The sequence below is a fragment of the Delphinapterus leucas genome, chromosome X (assembly GCF_059928025.1).
Source record: "Delphinapterus leucas isolate spDelLeu-1000000601 "Yukka" chromosome X, BTC_Dleu_Yukka2, whole genome shotgun sequence".
NCBI classification, from domain to species: Eukaryota; Metazoa; Chordata; class Mammalia; order Artiodactyla; family Monodontidae; genus Delphinapterus; species Delphinapterus leucas.
Genome location: NC_143150.1, coordinates 87,436,203 through 87,451,967, shown reverse-complemented (window position 1 = coordinate 87,451,967; position 15,765 = coordinate 87,436,203). Strand labels below are relative to the sequence as shown.

General features: G+C 47.2%; 1 protein-coding gene across 4 annotated transcripts in view; it reads left to right on the top strand.

The window, feature by feature from the left end:
• MAGED1 (MAGE family member D1) overlaps positions 1-12,702 on the top strand; it is a 76,850-nt gene extending 64,148 nt beyond the window's left edge. For 3 of the 4 annotated variants that reach the window (XM_022566313.2, XM_022566312.3, XM_089904535.1), the window contains 12 exons: positions 6,545-6,618; positions 7,329-8,057; positions 8,719-9,387; positions 9,520-9,583; positions 9,800-9,879; positions 10,108-10,199; positions 10,426-10,505; positions 10,597-10,639; positions 10,912-10,974; positions 11,548-11,662; positions 11,897-12,282; positions 12,492-12,702. In XM_022566313.2, coding sequence (XP_022422021.1) covers positions 6,574-6,618; positions 7,329-8,057; positions 8,719-9,387; positions 9,520-9,583; positions 9,800-9,879; positions 10,108-10,199; positions 10,426-10,505; positions 10,597-10,639; positions 10,912-10,974; positions 11,548-11,662; positions 11,897-12,274 — 2,358 coding nt within the window. In that variant the 5' untranslated portion in view covers positions 6,545-6,573 and the 3' untranslated portion in view covers positions 12,275-12,282; positions 12,492-12,702. Of the gene's footprint in view, positions 1-5,789; positions 6,015-6,544; positions 6,619-7,328; positions 8,058-8,718; positions 9,388-9,519; positions 9,584-9,799; positions 9,880-10,107; positions 10,200-10,425; positions 10,506-10,596; positions 10,640-10,911; positions 10,975-11,547; positions 11,663-11,896; positions 12,283-12,491 lie in introns of those variants that run through there. The other variant, XM_022566311.3, reaches the window with a different exon arrangement.
• Positions 12,703-15,765: the final 3,063 nt, after the last annotated feature.

Here is a 15,765-nt window from a genome sequence, read left to right as displayed (position 1 = left end):
CTCAATGGAAGGATTATCTTTTAAACAAATTGTGCTGGAATGATCAGATGGATTTCTGTAGCTCTGCCTCTCCCATACCCCCAAATAAAACTCGACCTAGACCTCACATCTCATTCAAAATTTAAGTCCAAATGGATGATAGACTCCCATATGAAAGTTAAAACCTGGGCTTCCCTGGTGGCACAGTGGTTGAGAGTCCGCCTGCAGATGCAGGGGACACGGGTTCGTGCCCTGTTCCGGAAAGATCCCACATGCCGCGGAGCAGCTGGGCCCGTGACCCATGGCCGCTGAGCCTGCGCATCCGGAGCCTGTTCTCCACAACGGGAGAGGCCACAACAGTAAGAGGCCCGTGTACCACAAAAAAAAAAAAAAAAAAAAGCTAAAACCTTAAGTCTTTTAGAATATAATATAGGATAAAATCTTCAGATCCTCATGGCTTGTTGAAGAGTTCTTAGAAATGACACAAAAACCACAGTCTTTGAAAGGAAAAAAAATCAATAAATTGGACTTCTAAAAAATTTGCCATGTGACTCTGTTAAGAGGATGAAAACACAAGCTACAAACTGGGCGAAACCAGTTTGCGAACCATATATCTGACAAAAGACTTATACATAAAATATATAAATTCTCAAGGTTCAACACTTTAAAAAAAAAGAAAGAAAACAATCAATTGAAAAATGGACAAAAGACATGAAGAAACATTTCTCCAAAGAGGATATATTGATGGCAAATAGGCATATGTTAAAAATGTTCAACATTATTAGCCATTAGGGAAATGTAAATTATAACCACAATGAGTTATTATTTCACATTTATCAGAATTCCTAAAAATATGCAACACATGCTGCCAAGGATTTGGAGAAAATAGATCCACTCACATATTGTTAGTGGGAATGTAAAATGATACAATCACTCTGGGAAAGTTTGGCAAGTTTCTTATAAACCTAGCATGCTCTTATTACACAATCCAGCAATTGCCCTCTTGGGCATTTATCCCAGAGAAATGAGAACTTATGTTCACAGAAAAAACTGTACAAAAATGTTTATAGCAGCTTTATTCTAATAGCCCAAACTGGAAACCACACAGATGTACTTCAGTGGGTGAATGGTTAAACCAACTGTGGCACATCTATACCATTGAATAGTACTCAGCAATAAAAAGGAGAAAACCACACAACTTGGATGTATCTCACAGGCATTATGCTGAGTGAAAAAAGTCACTCAAAATGTGACATACTGTATGATTCCAATTTTATAATCTTCTTGAAATGTTAAAATTACAGAGATGGAGAACACATTAATGGCTTCCAAGGGTTAGGGATAGTGGTGGGAATGGAGGTAAGTGTGACTATAAAGGGGTAGTACAGGGAAATCTTATTGGTCACAGAATAGTTCTGTATCTTGGTTGTTGTGATTACTGTGGAAACCTCCACATGTGATAAAGTGACATAGAACTATACACACATGTGATACCAATGTCAATTTCCTGGTTTTGATATTGTATTATATGTATATAGATATGCTCACTGAGGGAAGCAGCTAAAGGGTACATAAGACCTCTCTGTACTATCTTTGCAATTTTTAGTGTATCCATAATTAATTTTTAAAGTTTAAATATTCTTAAGTATGTTAAAGTGGTAGAATTAATAAAATAATTTGCTAAGAGCAGCTGGCCCAGCTGTATTTCAAAAATCATGCCATAAATATTGGCATGGTTGGATACTATTACTGTCACCACTGAATACTGTATACTGGATGCTGCCCTTGGCCCTGCTACCAATGCTGTGCCTAGAAACTGGATTTTCTTGCGGTTCCTGCTCCCACCATCACAGATATGGCATTGAATTCCATCATTGAATCTTTGAATCACTCCTTTCAGATCAAGCGTTAGGTTGGAATTATGACTGTGCAGTAGAAGACTTGACTCGGCAGGTCTGGGGTGTTCAAACCCTGTGCATTCCGAAAAATGTCTGCACATTCCAAAGAAAGGTCCAGCTCTTGACAAACCCCTGGGAGATAACCTCTAAGCCTTTGGCATATGGTGCCTGATTAGAGTCTCTTTGTTAACCCGGGGCTTTGGGCCAACAGATGGTTTATGTTAAGAGTATGATTTATAGTGGGACCTTGAACCTTGCGGCGTTAGTTTGACCTCTGTGCAGGCTGAAGACTGAGTAAACTAAGGTTAGCCACCCAGGTGTTCCATGCCTACGTGACTGACCTCCAGTAAAATCCCAGGCGCCAAGGCTCAGGTGAGCTTCCCTGGTTATCACACATCTTGCTGGGAGAATTAAGCACTGCCATACAACTCCACTGAGAGAGGACAACTGGAAGCTCATCCCTGTTCTCTCCTGGACTTTGACTTAATGCACCTTTTAGCTTTGTGGATTTAAATCGGTATCCTTTCATTGTAATAAACCATAGCCATGAATGTAGCACCTATCCTGAGTTCTGTGAGTGCTTCTAGTGAATCATTGAACCCGATGGTGGCCTTCAGGACCCCACCACACTGGTAAATCCTAGATCACATTCTCTTAGCTGCTAAGGGAATGTGCATAAGTGAATAATATATCTGGCCTTTTTGGCAGATATATTCTTGCAGTTGGAACTGTTACATAGTATAGAGTATACACACTTACTAAAATGTGAAAAAAAACATTTGCAATACATCTAGCTCTAAGGGATTTCAATAAGCATCTGTAGGACTGTACCAAGAAGTCCGCAAAATAATTAAGACAAAGACAACACAAGAAAAATAGGTAAAAGACTTGCATAAGTACTTTCCAAAAGAAATCCAGTAGGTCCATTCTTATATGAATATGTGGTCCACTACTTACTTATCAGAAATGTAAATTAAAAACACAAGGAGATACCAATAAAATACACATCAGATTGGAAAAAAAATTGGAAAAGTCTTATGACACCAAACGTAGAGTATATCAGTCTTACTCCTGGGCATCTGATGTCATGGGAATAAATATTGAGCATTAAAATATAAGGATATATGTACAAGTATTTTATTGCAATGTTGTTGGTATGTGCTCCCTCCCTCCGCCAAAACACCTGAAACCAAAATGAATTACTATCAGTGAGGAAATGGTTGAATACATTGTGGTCCATCCCTATTATGGAATATTATGCAGGAATGTAAAGGAATGAATCAGAGGTAGATTAGCATTAACTAAGATAAATCAGATGCATTAAAGTGTATATAATATGATCTTAATTTTTGTAAAACAAAAAACATGGAACATGTTTGGACATAAAAGGATATAAAAATGGCTGCTAAAAATGCATGTCTCAGGACTTCCCTGGTGGCGCAGTGGTTGAGAATCCACCTGCCAATGCAGGGTACACGGGTTTGTGCCCCGGTCTGGGAAGATCCCACATGCCGCCGAGCAGCTGGGCCTGTGAGCCATGGCTGGCTGAGCCTGCGCGTCCGGAGCCTGTGCTCCGCAACGGGAGAGGCCTGCGTACCGCAAAAAAAAAAACAACCAACCATGTCTCAGATGAGGGTATAGAGGTGAAAGAAAGTGGGAGGCAGTAAGTAAAAGAATGCAATTTAAAGTATGGCATATATAATGTAATCCCATTTATGTAAGAATATATATGCATAAAGTGTATGAAAAGGTAGCATCAAAATCTTAATAGCAGTTATCTCAAGGTGGTGAGATTTGGAGTGATGGCTACTTAATTTCTAAAATATTTAGGTAATGTTTGAATTTTTAATGATGAATATGCATTTGTGTAATGAGTAAAAAGTGAATTCATCACAGGAAAGAAAAAAGAGTGTCTCTCAGGTTTCTTGCATAAGCAGTAGGGTGGATGGTGGGATTCATTCATTCATTAAATATTTTTTGAGCATATAAAATATGCCAGGCATCATTTTAGGTGCTAGGGATACAGCAATGAATAAAACAAAAATCCATCTCTCTAAAAGAGAGAGAAGGGCATGACTAAAGGAGAAACACAATGTGCTGAGGAGGAGGATATATGGGACCTGTTAATAGTAAAAATACCAAGACAATTGCAGAAGTGAGGTAGTCTGTTGGATTATAGATCTAGAACTCATAAGCCAAGTCAAGAACTGGAAATACAGATTTGGGAGCAGAAAGCATATAACATGGTGTTTCAGACCTTTCCTGAGTCTGATCACGTCCCACTGCAGACACTTTACAGAGGAAGTGCTGAGGAAAAACAGGCAGCTTGACAGGGGAGGTTGCTATGCAACAGATGAGGAAAGTCATCCAGCCAGGCAGAATTGATGTTGGCCCTTGGGGACCAAGTGCTGCAGTTCTTCCCAGCATTAGCTTCCTTTCATATGTTGGCTCCTGGCAGGAGCTGATGTAAGAACAAATGTGAAGTGTACAAAGATCTACCTTGGATTTTTGGAGAGTATCAGTTCAATTTGAGTCATTTCACATCTGTATATCATTTTCTGCCTTTTTGAGCTTCTCCAGTCATTCTGGAAGTGCAGCATGTTTGTTGTTGGGTAGGACCCCAGTAAGTGCTACTTGTGCTTCCCGTTGAGAAGCCGGGCTCAGAGAATTCCAGTGGCCTGAGTGGGCTCATGCAGCTAGTGACACACTGGTCCAGCACTCCATCCCACGAATTGAGGCCCAGCCCTGGAAGGAAGCAGGGCAAACGTTTACTCTTAATCAAGGCTTGCCATGGCTCAGACATACAGGTGCCTTATTGTCCTGGTTGCTCCAGCAGGCACCAGAAAGGCCTCAGGGACAGCGTTTGTGCCACTCATAGCAAAGAGGCCTGACGGAGCAGGGAGTGGACCCCAAGGAGCAATTTGCACACCGGGATGGACGCACGTAGAGCAGGTGGGGAGGGGGGAGCGGGGGACTTCCACCTGTGCCCTCCGGGATGCAGAGCGTGAGCTTAGGTCTCAGGGAACAGAACACTTGCTTGCTTGGGACAGGTGCTGACAGAGCAGGGGAGGTGGGGCGGATCTATTGCTCAAACTGAAGAAGGGAGGGTGCCTCAGTCCCCGGGCCAGCGATGGTGCAACGGGGGTTTTTAGGGTCTGGAAGACCCAGGCCCACATTTTGCATTTTCTGTTTACTGGCTCAGTGTCCTTGTCTAGTTCATGTAATGTCTAGCTCAGCGTCTTTATCTGTACAATGGAGATGCTGATATCCACCTCCCAAGGCTGCTGTGAGAGGAAAACAAGCTCCAGCGTAGATCGTGCTGTGAAGTACACGTTGTGCCCTTCCCTCCCCTCCTCCCCGCCTCCACACACAAAATAAATAGCTGGAGCTGCAAAAGGGCAGGAAAGAAGCTAATGTTTATGAGTCTGGAAGCTGTTGGGTGGGGGGGAAGATCATGTAGAGTCACGTGGCACAGACTTTTTCTACCTCCATTAATGTATCCTCTGGCCATTCCTTTTCCTAGGCCCCCTAAGTGGATGAGCTTATTTTTAGCAGGAGCCAAGCACTTGTTGCAATTAGAGACCCCACACAGAGACCTCCTTAATAGTGACCTAAGTGCTGCTAGACTAGAGGGTGGAGTTGCATGCCCACCTGACAGGAGGGGCCTTGAGAGGGAGGGATAGAACAGAGACGCATTGCGGAAAAGGTAGGGGGCCGGTGTGTGGGGCAAGGGGTGGGATCTAGAGGCACAGCGCATCTGTTTGGGGGAGGGGATATAGAGGAAGGGGAGGGACCGCTGTAAACTGTCCACCTGGTTGGTGGTGGGGTGGTGTGTTGGCAAAGGGGCGGGACTGCTTCCCGCTGCACATGCGCAGCATAGCCTTCAGGGCGAAGCTTTTGTTGGGGAAACGGGCGGGACTCTTATTTGGTCGGTCAGTTCTTGCGCATGCGTACAACCATGTGAGGCGGTGGGTGGTATATTAGGCGAAGAGGCGGGGTCGTCCTAGCTGCCGCGCTGGCATTTTCTCCTGGACAAGGAGAGGGTGCGGCTGCTGAGAGCAGAACACTGCAATCCCGATCCTCTGAGTCGTGAAGAAGGGAGGCAACGAGGGGGTTGGGGTTGGGACCTGAGGCAAGGTGAGAATTAGCCCCCAGACAGGGCATCTTGCCCCCTGGTGCGGGCCCCCCATTTTTCATCCCGATCCCTTTACCCCGGATTCTGATCCCTCTTCCACTCCCCGAACCCTGATTCACACACCCCTCACCTGAACCTCCCTTATTCAGAATCCCTGTTCGCTCTCTGAACCCCTCCCATCGTTCAGAATCTCTACAGATTTCTCGACCTCGATCTGTACTGTTATACGATTCCTCCTGATTCGAAAACTCCATTCAATTTCCCAAATGCGAATCCCAACGCAATCTGCCTGGATTCAGAACTCTTATCTGAACCCCGATTTGAAGCTTCTCCCCGTCGTAGCTTCTCAGGATTCAGAACCTCCATCCGGACACCCATTCACTTTTCGCACTCCGATCTGGCCCGTTCCCCTCACATTCAGCACCTCATCCGCCCCCACAATCAAACCTCAAACACCACCATCTCCCCAAATTTGTTCCTTCGCATTTGCCCTCTGTAGTATAATGCCCAATTCCTCCTCCACACCCCCCAGGCTCTGCTCTTGCCAGAGGGACAAGAACCATGTCTCAGAAAATGGACTGTGGTGCGGGCCTCCTCGGCTTCCAGGTGAGATCTCCACTCCCCTCCCCACCATTTCCTTAGCCGACAGTTCCCCCCGGGCCCCTTTGGCTGTCCAGACGCCTGGATCCGATTTTGCCTTCTTGGTGCCTAGATTCCGTCGTTTTTCAAATTCCCATGGTTTAAGGGCGCGGGGTGTGGGGGGGTCGTCCCTTTTCAGCCATCAGTCCCTGCTCAGAGAAAGGGGAGACCCTGTTAGTAGTCAGGGCAATCTGCCCAGAGAATCCTGGTTGGGTAAGGAACCTTTTTTTTCCGTAGTCCTGAGGCTTGTAGAGCTCTCTGCCGCCCCCTCCCCCAACCTCCCGCCTCCACCCTCCCTTTCTCCAGCATTCCCCACCCCCTGCGACCCCCTTATTCTCCTCAACTCCTCAAGGCGGCACTCTTGCTCCGCCTCCTCCTCCTGAGCTCCTACCTCACTCTGCATTGCCCTGTTCTAACCTCACTCCTAGATCAGCACCCCCCATCCACTTTGCCTCCTCTCCTCATTTGGCCCCACCCCTTGTTTAGCCCCTGCCCCACTCAGCCCCTACCACAAGTTTTGTTATCCCTTAATCCACGCAGGCTGCTAGATCTCTTCCTCAGCCTTCCTCTTTTTGCACCAACCGCTCGCCTGCACCATCCCTGCGTGTTCTCTCCCCTATCCTCCCAACCCCACCTCGCAGACCCAGAGATTTAATTTTTTCCCCCTGTATTTGCAGGCTGAGGCCTCCGTGGAAGACAGCACCTTGCTTATGCAGACCCTGATGGAGGCCATCCAGATCTCAGAGGCTCCGCCTACCAACCAGGCCACAGCAGCTGCCAGCGCGCCGAATGCTAGTCCTCAGAGTTCACAGTCCCCAACAGCCAGTGAGATGGCTGATATGCAGGCTTTAGCAGCTGCCACTAAGCCTAAGACAGCTTTTAAGGCCCAGAATGCCACCACAAAAGGCCCAAATGCTGCCTATGATTTCTCTCAGGCTCTTAATGCCAAGGAGACTCCCAACACACCGCCTACAGCAGCCTTTAAGTCCCAGAATGCCCCCCCAAAGGGCCCAAATGCTGCCTATGATTTTTCCCAGGCAGCAACCACCAGTGAGTTAACTGCCAACAAGTCGGAGATGGCCTTTAAGGCCCAGAATACCACTACTACGGTGGGCCCAAATGCCACCTACAATTTCTCTCAGTCTCTCAGTGCCAGTGAGATGGTCAGCACTCAGCCCAAAACAGCCTTCAGGGCTTGGAATGACACCACTAAGGCCCCAGTAGCTGATACCCAGACCCAGAATGTTAACCAAGCCAAGATAGCCACTTCCCAGGCTGACATAGAGGCTGACCCATGCCCAGGTATCTGTGAATCTGATGGTGCAGCTGCACAGACATCAGCAGATGGTTCCCAGGCTCAGAATCTGGAGTCCAGGACTATAATTCGGGGCAAGAGGACCCGCAAGGTGAGATCCCTGCTAGTTCCACTTTGCTTTGGGCGCTCTCTTTTCTTCTCTGAGGTTGTTCATTTGTTCTAAACAAAACAAAACAATATATGTAACTGTCTGTATTTGACTAGGTTGTAGGGGATGATAAAGGTGAAAGTGTTAATTCCTGTTCTCTGAGTGTCCACAGACTAATGGGGAGATGAGACATGGACACATAATATATACAGCCTGTATGTAATTCACTTTACGTTTTGAAAGTAGCCACCATGTGTTAGGTCTTGGCCTAGACACATTCACACAGGTTATCTCACTCACTAAATCTTCAAGGTACCTCATACCAGCTAGGGATCATAGTTTCAGTTTTATGAGAAGGAAACTAAGTCCCAGAGAGGTGAAGTGACTTGAGTGATTTGTCCAGGGTGGTACAAGCAGAGCCAGTGGTGGACATGGGAAGAGGAGAAGCCTCAGGCCCCACCCTTGGGTTGCTCCTGGCCTGGTTCAGAGATGAAACTCCTGCCTGGAAGACAGTGAAAGACAAGCCCAGGACTCAGGGTGACCATTGGCTAGTGGGTCAGGCTGTCACTACAGGTGAGGGTTTTAGGGGGCCTTCCTGGAATAGATATGGTGAGGACACAGAAACAGTTGGTGACCCTGACCTTCCTTTTCTCTGATGATGCAGATTAATAACTTGAATGTGGAAGAGAGCAGCAGTGGGGATCAGAGGCGGGCCCCACTGGCTCCAGGGACCTGGAGGTCTGCACCAGTTCCAGTTACCACTCAGAGTCCACCTGGCGCACCCCCCAATGTGCTCTGGCAGACCCCATTGGCTTGGCAGAACCCATCAGGCTGGCAAAACCAGCCAGCCAGGCAGACCCCACCAGCACGTCAGAGCCCCCCAGCTAGGCAGACCCCACCAGCCTGGCAAAACCCAGTTGCTTGGCAGAACCCAGTGATCTGGCCAAACCCAGTGATCTGGCAGAACCCTGTGATCTGGCCGAACCCCATTGTCTGGCCTGGTCCAGTTGTCTGGCCGAACCCATTGGCCTGGCAGAATCCACCTGGATGGCAGACTCCACCTGGATGGCAGACTCCACCAGGCTGGCAGGGTCCTCCAGATTGGCAAGGCCCTCCCGACTGGCCACTACCCCCTGATTGGCCACTGCCACCCGATTGGCCGCTTCCCACTGACTGGCCACTCCCACCTGACTGGATCCCCACCGATTGGCCAGTTCCACCTGACTGGCAGAACCTGCGCCCCTCACCAAACCTGCGCCCCTCTCCCAACTCGCGTGCCTCACAGAACCTGGGTGCCTCACAGCCCCGAGATGTGGCCCTTCTTCAGGAAAGAGTAAGAACTGTAACTCCCCAGTCACTTCTCCCCCCACCCCTTGCTCTTTTCATTGTTGTCTTTCCATCTATAATTCAACCAAGTGTTCTGTAAATATCTTATAACTTTAATGATTTCCTTTTTCCCTCCCAGGCAAATAAGTTGGTCAAGTACCTGATGCTTAAAGATTACACAAAGGTGCCCATCAAGCGCTCAGGTAGGTACCCAGTGCCCTCTCCTGGAGCTCTGCTCTTCCCCTCACCCCGTGCTCTGTGGACGTCTCTTTGCTTATATGTCCCCTCCCCTTCAATCCCGTCCTTCCATGGTTGAGTCTTCCTTTTTCACTGACTGTGCTCCCCTGGGCAGGGCTGGCAAAGAGGTCGCAGCTCTGTGGTCCCTGCTCAGCTCAGGTGCTCCCTCCTCTCTCCTACAGAAATGCTGAGGGATATCATCCGTGAATACACTGATGTGTATCCAGAAATCATTGAACGCGCATGCTTTGTCCTGGAGAAGGTGAGAAGGCAGCCCTGAGGAACAGAATGATGGGGAAAGGGTTTTTGGTTTTTGTTTTTGATAGATATCACGGGAAAGTCTTGATTTAAAAGATTCATGGGATTCCTACTGGGAGTTTAGGGCAAATCTCACAGGGAGGCGAAGGAGTAGCTGAGTGTGGGTAGTACTGAGTGGGGGTAGCTTATGCTAGATTTTGTAATTTCATAGTCTGTTTTCTTGTCCCTGTAGAAATTTGGAATTCAGCTGAAGGAAATTGACAAGGAAGAACACCTGTATATTCTCATCAGTACCCCTGAGTCCCTGGCTGGCATACTGGGAACGTAAGATGGGAAAGGAGGTGGAACATTGCCTTTCTCAGTGATGCTTTTTTCCTGGAGTTTCGAGTAGGCCAGGGTCCAGGATTCAGGGTCACATAGCAGGTCATGGGCAGACCTGGGGTAGAATTATCCCCTAGCTGAGGAATACTGGGGAAGCTAGATGGGTAAGCTGCCTGGGGTGTCTCATGCAAATGACTGCTGAAAATATATTCTTTTTGTGCTTCTTTAGGACCAAAGACACACCCAAGCTGGGTCTCCTCTTAGTGATTTTGGGTGTCATCTTCATGAATGGCAACCGTGCCAGTGAAGGTGAGTGGCTGGGCCAGCAGCTGGGGGTTGGCTACCGCCTGTTTTCCATGCTCATTTTCCGTCCCTTGTCTCCCCTTGCCTCCCATTGCAGCTGTCCTCTGGGAGGCACTACGCAAGATGGGACTGCGTCCTGGGTATGATTGGGCTCTCTCATCTCTTGCCTGTTTATATCATCCTTTGGCAACAGAGGATGGTCCCAGGATTGCATCAGCCTGGTGGTCTAAGGGAATTGGTTTGGGGAGGTACAGAGCCCAAGGATGTGACCTGGGTGGATGGGGAAATAGTCCTGACCTCTCTGCCTCTTCTCTTGTCTCTGACCTCTGTGCTGGAAAACTCTTTTCTTTCCTTTGGGCAATGTCATAGTGTGTGATTATGGATCCCTTTTTTTTGTTGTTGTTACTATCAGGGTAAGACATCCCCTCCTTGGAGATCTGAGGAAACTTCTCACTTATGAGTTTGTAAAGCAAAAGTAAGTGATGCCTAAGCAGCTTTGTCTGGTCTTCATGAATTCTGTGTGCTGGTCAGCCTCAGAAAGCCCTTTCCATGCTCATTTCTTATACTAACTATACCTATACCTATGCATATACACACACATATGTACGCAGGAGTATTTATTGAGTATGCTCTTTGTGGTTGGATTTTCCTGCAGTATAGTGATCTTGCAAGTGGAGCCTGTCCACCACGCCCACAGTAGATATTCCAAAGGCTGAGCTTAGCTGAGGCTTTGCAATGGGCCTATCTGTGATTCAATGACAAGATTATAAGCACTTGGAGTTAGAGCTGTGACAGAGGGGGTGAAATTAAGTGTTGTCCTTTCTATGACCCTACTCAAGCCACCCTCCAGGCCTAGGTGACTGCTTTGTGTAGAAGCACTGGCACAGGAATTCAAAGGCCTGATTATTAGAGGGTAAATCTGTGTTTAGGAATGAGACTGAGGGGAGTTGCTACCTGAAATCTGGGATGTCAGAATCTCAGATTATTATGCATTGATGGACTATCATTCTGCCTGGGTAGAAACAAAGGCCTTTCTCCTCTTTCTAAGGTACCTAGACTACAGACGAGTGCCCAACAGCAACCCTCCTGAGTATGAGTTCCTCTGGGGCCTCCGTTCCTACCATGAGACTAGCAAGATGAAAGTGCTGCGATTCATTGCAGAGGTAATAGAGGAACTGCAACACTCTATAGGTTAAGGGATGAACTATGACTGACTGGGAAAATTCCAGAGCAGGAATGAGATTTTAGGTATCGCACACGGTAGGTACCACATTATTGGTGGTATTTGTTGTTACTACATAAATAATAGCACAAAGTAGGGTGCTAAATATATAGTAGGTGCTTCATAAATATTAACTAATACTATTATGGGTTTTATTTTCTATTCCTCATCTCAGGTTCAGAAGAGAGACCCTCGTGACTGGACTGCGCAGTTCATGGAGGCCGCAGATGAGGCCTTGGATGCTCTGGATGCTGCTGCAGCTGAGGCCGAGGCCCGGGCTGAGGCAAGAACCCGCATGGGGATTGGAGATGAGGCCGTATCTGGGCCCTGGAGCTGGGATGACATTGAATTTGAGCTGCTGACCTGGGACGAGGAAGGAGATTTTGGAGATCCCTGGTCCAGAATCCCATTTACCTTCTGGGCCAGATACCACCAGAATGCTCGCTCCAGATTTCCTCAGACCTTCGCCGGCCCCATTATTGGCCCTGGTGGTACAGCCAGTGCCAACTTTGCTGCCAACTTTGGTGCCATCGGTTTCTTCTGGGTTGAGTGAGATGTTGGGTAGGTATATCACTTTGGATTGGGCACTTAGGGTCATTGGGAGATACAGAATCCATGGGAATGTATTTATGTGCTCTAGCTGGGAGTCCTAGGAAACACGTGGTGGGGAGCAGAGGAAAGTATGTGGAAGCAGTATTTGTTATTTATGTTCCTTACTATTTGGTATATAGCATTGACTTTTACATTTTTTTTCTTTTTTATGTTCACAGATATTGCTAATCAGTTGCAATAGTCTTTCCCCTGAGTGAGGCTGAAGCCTCAGAATCCTTCTAAACACAGCTATCTAGAGAGCCACATCCTGTTGACTGAAAGTGGCATGCAAGATAAATTTATTTGCTGTTCCTTGTCTATTGCTTTCTTCCCCCCCTTGTGTGCTGTCAAGTTTTGGTATCAGAAATAAACGTTGAAACTGCAAAGTGATTTAGATGTGCTCCCTGTTTTTTCTGTGTTTAGGGAGAGATCAACAGGTTTATATGGGAGAGATGGGGCCTCAGTTCTAGCTTGAAGGGCGGATCAGCTTTCTGACTAATGGATAGGGAAACAAAGGAGTGATTGATGAACACGAATGTTAATGAGGTCTAAAAAAAGTATGGTATTAAATATCACTGAAGTGACTCATATGTGATAGATATGCTGCTAGGTGTTTTGAAGTGACATTGAAAGATGAAATAATGAGAGAGGGTGTAGGTGGTCAGACAGTTGCATTTAAGAAGACGCAGGAGGTAGAACTCCAGGTAATAATAATAAAGTTCGGAGAGTGGGTAGTTGAAGGTAAGGGGAGATAACTGTTCCTGGAGATAATGTTCTGGGGACTCCAGGGTGTTGGTTATATTATCCATGTGGAAAGTGAAATGACCCCAGGATGGGGGCAGGAATAGGAGCAGAGAACATGGTGAGCCAGGTGCCGGAGTTTCCTGTGTGAGAAGGAAGATCTCATACCCCTAGTCATATTGCTCATAAAGGGTCAGTCCCACTGGTGCCCCTTACTTCTGGAAATGCTGCCCAGGAATCTGCCTCTAGAAAGCCTTCACAATCCCCACCCCCACAGGAACAGGGCCTCATCACAGAGACAAGTTCTTATGCATAGTGAAGGAGGCCTCACAATGGCCACTTCTCCCCCTCCTGCAGGGAGAAAGAGGAACCTTTGTTGCTCAGGGAACAAGAATTGAGAAAGTAAGACAAAGCTCCATGCAGAGCCAGACAGTCTTTTGGCTGTGACTGAACGGGGATGGCTTGAGCTGCTGAGGTCTTGCTGGAAGCAGAGCTCTCTCGCTGAGGATCAACTTAGAGGCCATAACTTCCTCAGAGGCTTAGTGTTACCTGAGCATATGGGCAAGGGCAGACGCAGGAGCTCCTGCGGTAGAAGAAAGCAGGAGCAAAGGCAATTTGATCTGGGAAGGGCTCAGTAGTGGGCAGGGACAGTGTCCAGGGCTTCCACAGTTTCCCGGGTGACGTTCACATTCTGAGAGGAGAGAACCCAGTATTAGCAGGAAGCAGCCAGCAGTGTGGAGCCCCCGCCCCTCCCTGCCTCTTGTCCTTACTGCCAGGCTCCCCTCTTTCAGCCAGGCCTGGATCCTGACCCTCTTCTCAGGCAAGCCTGGGGGAACCTCAGCCAGAGAGGCCTTTTAGGCAGGGTTGCTCTAGCTGTGCGTGTCTATGGTGCCTCGGGTCTGGGCTGTGGTTCCTGCATTTTTGGGTGCTGGTTATTCTACCTGTTGGTGGAAACACCCAAGCTCTGTGGGACTGGGGCTGCCTTTCTGCAGGGGAGGGTGCTTTCACCACGTGCCAGCTTAGGCCACAGAGTCCCTCACCTACCTCAGGCTTCTCCCGATGTGTGTTTACAGCCTCCATGTTCAGGTAGATGGACTCCACTTTGCAGCCTCAGAAAAGAACAACCCGTTCATCCATAAGCCACCCGGGTAAGCACAGGTCTTCCCTGAGGTGTCATTCCCTCCTCCACCCGTCACCACCCACACCCCCAGCTCCACGCTGTGCGCAGACTGTGACTGCCCTTTAGGGAGGGGAATTTAGACCACTTGTGTGATGTCAGGGGAAGACACTAGGCCTAAGAGACAGGAATGGGGCATTCCCCCAGCTCTGCCCCTAATAGTCTCAGACTTCTCTGAGCCTCCCTTGCCCATTTGTCAATGGGAATGAGAGATGACAAGAGATGATTTTTGCACCCCTCCCCAGCTCGTGTCTGTGAGACAGAAACCTAATAATAACAATGGAGCTCTGTGGATCCTCCTAGCTGTGTTAGGTACTAAAGTGGTGGAAGAGTCCTGGGGCCTCTGCCTTGTGGGGACCAGTCCCAGGTAAAGTTTATTTCCAGAACTATGCGGTTATGGCAACATCAGAGGTGTGGAAGGTCACAAGGGAGTTCTAGGAAGCCTGAAGAAAGAGGAGGGTGGTATCATTGGGGCCTGGAGCTGGCAGAGGAGGCCCAATGCCTATGGAAGCCCCCTTAGCTCCATCCCTGTGGATTGAACCCTAATCCAGGCTTCAGTACACCATCTGCCCTATTCATACCCCAGAAGAGATTTGATTCCTTCCCTTCACTGCTCATGAAATTCTGGTGCAATTTGGACAGTTGGCAAAATCTGAATAAGGTCAGTTAGTGGTCTGTTAGTATCAATGTTAGTGGTCTGATTTTGATTATTCTACTGTTTTCTGTAAGAGAATGTGTTTGTAACTTACTCTCAAAATATTTTAAAATTTGTGTCCACATGTATGTGTGTATAGAGTGTGAGAGACAAGGAGAATAACACAAATACAGTAAAATACTTACATTGGAGAATCTAGGTTAAGTGTATATGGGAATTCTTTTACTATCCTTGCAACTTTTTTGTAAGTCTTATCAGAATAAAAATTTTAAAAATTATTTTTACTTTAATATTTACTGAAGTTCACTTATCCAACATCTACACACACTCCTTGCCATTGCACCCTTTGGAAATATATATATATATATATATATATATAATATGAATATATAGGATATTGCATCCAGATCTAAGTCCGGGGATAATGGTTCATCCTAATTAGCAGAGATTTTGAATGAGGACATTTGGGAAAATGGACACAAAACAGATCTAGGGAAGTGGTATATGGACTTCTTGGAACCAGTCAGGAGCATGAGACTATTAGTGTTAGATGTGACCGCTCACATCAATATGCTTTCAGTAATCAGGTGGGCAATATGACCCATTCAGTGGAGGTCAGTAAACCTCTTTTCTCAGACACTCCTGTGCTTCCTTAATGGGCACCTGTAGAAAGTGGTCATGGTGGCATGAACAGAGGCTATACATGACCTCAGCAATATGGTTTCACTTTACAAAGGCTGATGTGACCACCCCCGCTGCTGAATGCCCAACTTGTCAACACTGTACTGAATTCCTGTTACATATCAATCTCAAGGGGACCAGCCAGGTACCTGGGGGTAAGTTAATTAGTTTGGAGCCATTATATCATGGAGGAGTTAGT